The sequence below is a fragment of the Lipotes vexillifer genome, unplaced genomic scaffold, assembly GCF_000442215.2.
Source record: "Lipotes vexillifer unplaced genomic scaffold, Lipotes_vexillifer_v1.1 scaffold1235, whole genome shotgun sequence".
Lineage (NCBI taxonomy): Eukaryota > Metazoa > Chordata > Mammalia > Artiodactyla > Lipotidae > Lipotes > Lipotes vexillifer.
The window spans coordinates 1,523,069-1,526,687 of NW_006775530.1; the positions used below are offsets into that span (position 1 = coordinate 1,523,069).

General features: G+C 54.8%; 1 protein-coding gene across 2 annotated transcripts in view; it reads right to left on the reverse strand.

Moving 5' to 3' along the window:
- Positions 1–3,568, reverse strand: part of CDH3 (cadherin 3) — a 45,452-nt gene extending 41,884 nt beyond the window's left edge. The window contains exons 1-2 of one of the 2 annotated variants that reach the window (XM_007449941.1): positions 3,448–3,568; positions 3,119–3,239 (exon numbers count right to left, since the gene is read on the reverse strand). In XM_007449941.1, coding sequence (XP_007450003.1) covers positions 3,119–3,239; positions 3,448–3,507 — 181 coding nt within the window. In that variant the 5' untranslated portion in view covers positions 3,508–3,568. The remainder of the gene's footprint in view (positions 1–3,118; positions 3,240–3,447) is intronic. The other variant, XM_007449942.1, reaches the window with a different exon arrangement.
- Between the last annotated feature and the right edge of the window lie 51 nt (positions 3,569–3,619).

Here is a 3,619-nt window from a genome sequence, read left to right on the forward strand (position 1 = left end):
CAGGTTAACCTCACTCTTGGTCTAGGCAAGCCTGGCTTCACCTGACCCAAGCCCCCATCACTAGGACACTTAAGAGACTGTATTCAAGCTGGTTTCCCCTGCAGGAATATTTCTGGAAAACCCTAGGATGAAAAGGAATAAATGACTAAGCGTTCTTGGGATAGGAGGCTGCTACTGGTGGGATTTGGTGCTCCAACATTCCACTCCTTCATTTCATCCACCTCGTACTTTCCGGTGGTAAAAAAAATGCCAGGGAACTTGGGAGTCAGAAACTTCCATTCAAGTCACATCTGGTCACTGCAGAGATGACTTTGGGGAAGCCACAACCACTGAGGTTTCACCTGTAAAATGGGCAGAACTTCACAAGATTGTCATAATTCACACAAATACCTACTGGGACCTATTAAGCACCAGGTCCTGGGCATAACCTAGAGGTAAAAGTCTGTGACCCTCAAGGAAGCTCACGAGTTTAGCCTAGGGAATTGAATCCATTAAGCTGTTCCTGTGTCTCTCCACCTCTAAAACCTCCAGCAGGGCTGGGCTACAGGGTTTCTGAAGTCCCAACTCTGGGATTAAGAGCTCAAGTTGTTTAAATTGTACATCACCAGCTTCAAGAGAACGTCAGGAGGATAAAGCAAGCTCAGAGTAGTGCAAATGCTTTGAAGAGGAAAGTGTACATACAAACAAGGTATTAATTATATCAGATAATTTCTTTGAGCTCAACTTCATAGACACCTGTGAAATTCATAACCCAGGGGCGAACAACAAGGGCAACTGTTCCTTAGCTATAGGGAAACTATTGTCTGCTTGGCCAAACTTGAGAGTTTGTATGTACCCTCAGAACAACCCTTTCAACATGGCTGGATCCAGGCTGGGGCTCCTGTGTATGGAGGACAGGGAGCTGGGGTGGAGGTAGAAAAGCGGTCAGCTTCTAAGTACTAAGGGGAGAAATACCACTATTTTTTGCCGGGGAGTCCCAATTTATTGGAACAAATTGGGCCCAGAAACTTGCTTTTATTTGTTGTTTTTTTTGCAGTACGCGGGCCCCTCACTGTTGTGGCCTCTCCCATTGCGAAGCACAGGCTCCGGACGCGCAGGCTCAGCGGCCATGGCTCACGGGCCCAGCTGCTCCGCGGCATGTAGGATCTTCCCGGACCGGGGCATGAACCGGCGTCCCCTGCATCAGCTGGCGGACTCTCAACCACTGCGCCACCAGGGAAGCCCCCAGAAACTTGCTTTTATTTAAAAAGAAGGCAGCATCCAATTTCACAGGAAGACTGCTCTAAGAACTCGGCACGTTGCAGGGAGCTGCACTCAAGGTTAGCCAAGCACATTAACCCACGTTTTGTTTTATAACCTAGGTGTGCTCCTGGCATGAACCCACCATTTTCACAACCATAAACCAGACACCCGAGAAAGCAGAATTTTCTCAAAAGGTTTAAAATGCCTGACGTCACCGAGAAGCACTTGCCAACCGGACCGTGAAATCGAAAACCTGATCACTGCTTCCCCCACAAGAACCTCAAGCTTAGTGAAGTGACAGTTAATCTGATATTTCTTGCTTCAGTAAGAAAGATAAGGCACAGACAACACTCAGAGCCACAGCCTGCTCTCCCAGACTGCAGTCGGAAAACTTGACAATGAGCGGGAGGGTGTACAGATTTGGCAGAAGTCTGGTTAGCAATAAAGCTTCCTCAGGGAGCCGGAATTGGATTTGGGGCCCTGCCCAAGTTAACATTTTTACAGGTTGGCCGAGTTGCAGTTTGTTAGCCAGTCAGTAATAAACCCATGTGCAAGAATTTAAAGTTTATGAGGCATGGCCTCTTAATGCTTCTCCTCAGCTCCCCTACAGCCAAGAGTTTAAGGAGCTTGGCCTGGCCTGGGTGTTAATTGTTTTGTCAATAAGCAGAGTTATTTGGGGGAAAAAGAAGAAATAAAGGCTTCTACAGAACTCAAGGCCCCCACTCCTCTTTTGGAGAAACAAAAGGAGAGCCATTCTGTGCCCTAGGCAGCTCTCCCACACATTCAAGCTGTGGGAATTTGTACCTGGGGTGAGGGGTATGCTGATGGGGGCATTAGAAAAATGCTAGGTGGCATAGGTTATTAAATTGCTTTGAAATTTTTAAACATTAGATCCCCTACCCAGAAAAATGCATACAAGTTCTTAAACAATTTCACAGGTTAAGGATCCTCTGGAAGCCCACCCAAGGATCCTGGGACACACCTCTGTTTAAGAACTTGGGTTGGATCCGGTGGAGGAACCCGCACTGCCCTGGATGGAGGGAGAGAGGCCCCCATCAGCCGTCAGCTGCCTGGATCTCATAACACACTGGTTCTGAGCACCAAAGTAAACCCCACCCCCTCAAGTTTTTAAACCGTAGAAGAAACTGTGAGATCAAAAATGTGCTTTGATCCCCCACCCACTGCCCCTACAGCTCAAGACCTTCTGGCTCCTGGACTCCCACTCCCTCAAGGGCCCTAACATTTCAGTCCCAATACACTGGGGGTCGGGGGGGTGTGCCCAGTGCGTGATGGCCCCAGTCCAGGTGTGCCAGGCCCAGTTTTCAGGCAGGCTGCAGGGGCGCGGGCCCTCCGGGAAGGGCAGGGTTAAGAGTGCATTCCAGCTGCCGGGCAAGAAGCGGGGCGGGGGAAGGGAGCGCGAAGAAGAGAAACAGACCTGGTCTGTCAGTCGGAGACACAAAGCACGGTACACAAAGGGGGCCCGAGAGGGGCGAAGGGGGCTGCCCGGGGCACGGCTCATCCCCACACCTGCGCGGGGGTTGCGGGAGGAATGTGGAAGGCGCATTCCTCCGCTGGGGCCAGCAGGGGAGAGCTTCCCACGTCCGGGCTGGGTGAGCGGCTCAGCCGCCCCGCACCCCGAAGGAGGGGGTCCAGGTCAGCCGCCGCAGAGGGGCAAGGAGGGGCTGGACGTCAGAGGGCGCTACGCTCTCCGGCCTTTCTCTCCATACGCCCACCCCCATTCCAGCCCCGGGGATGCTTTCTGCGCCTCCCCCGCACCTGAGGAGGCGCCAGAAGCCCCCCGCCACAGCCCGGACACCCCCAGCGCAGCCCCCGCCTCGAAGTTCTGCCAGGCGGGCCCCCGTGGGAGGGCTCTTACCATTTCCCCGCGCCCGGCCCCGCTCCAGCTCCGCGCCTCGCGCCTCCAAGGTCACTTCAGCTTCCCCGAAGCCTGCCCGGCACGGCTCGGAGGCCGCGCGCGGTAGCCAGTAAACCTGCGCCTAAGGGAAGAGGGGGAAAGAGGGAGGCTGGGTCACAGGTGTGCCCGGCCCTGCATACCCATCCCGGGGAGTCCTCACAGGCTTTCCCGGACAACCTTGGCCCCAGGCAGCCCAATCCGGCTCTCTCCCCGACGCCACCGCCGCGTGCGGACCCCGCCCGCCCTCTGAGGAACGTCCCGGCAGGGGTCAGGGCAAGGCAATGGAGTACCTGGAGTAGAAGGAAGAAGCGGAGGAGGAGGGACGCGAGAGGCCCACTAGGGAGCCCCATGGCTGGAGAGAGAGGGGTGAAAAGCTGCCGCGACTGCGGGGTAGTGCTCCGCTAAGCTCAGCGCGTCCCTTTGAGAACCGCGGCTCGCGGGAGCCAGCGGGGGGGGGGGGGG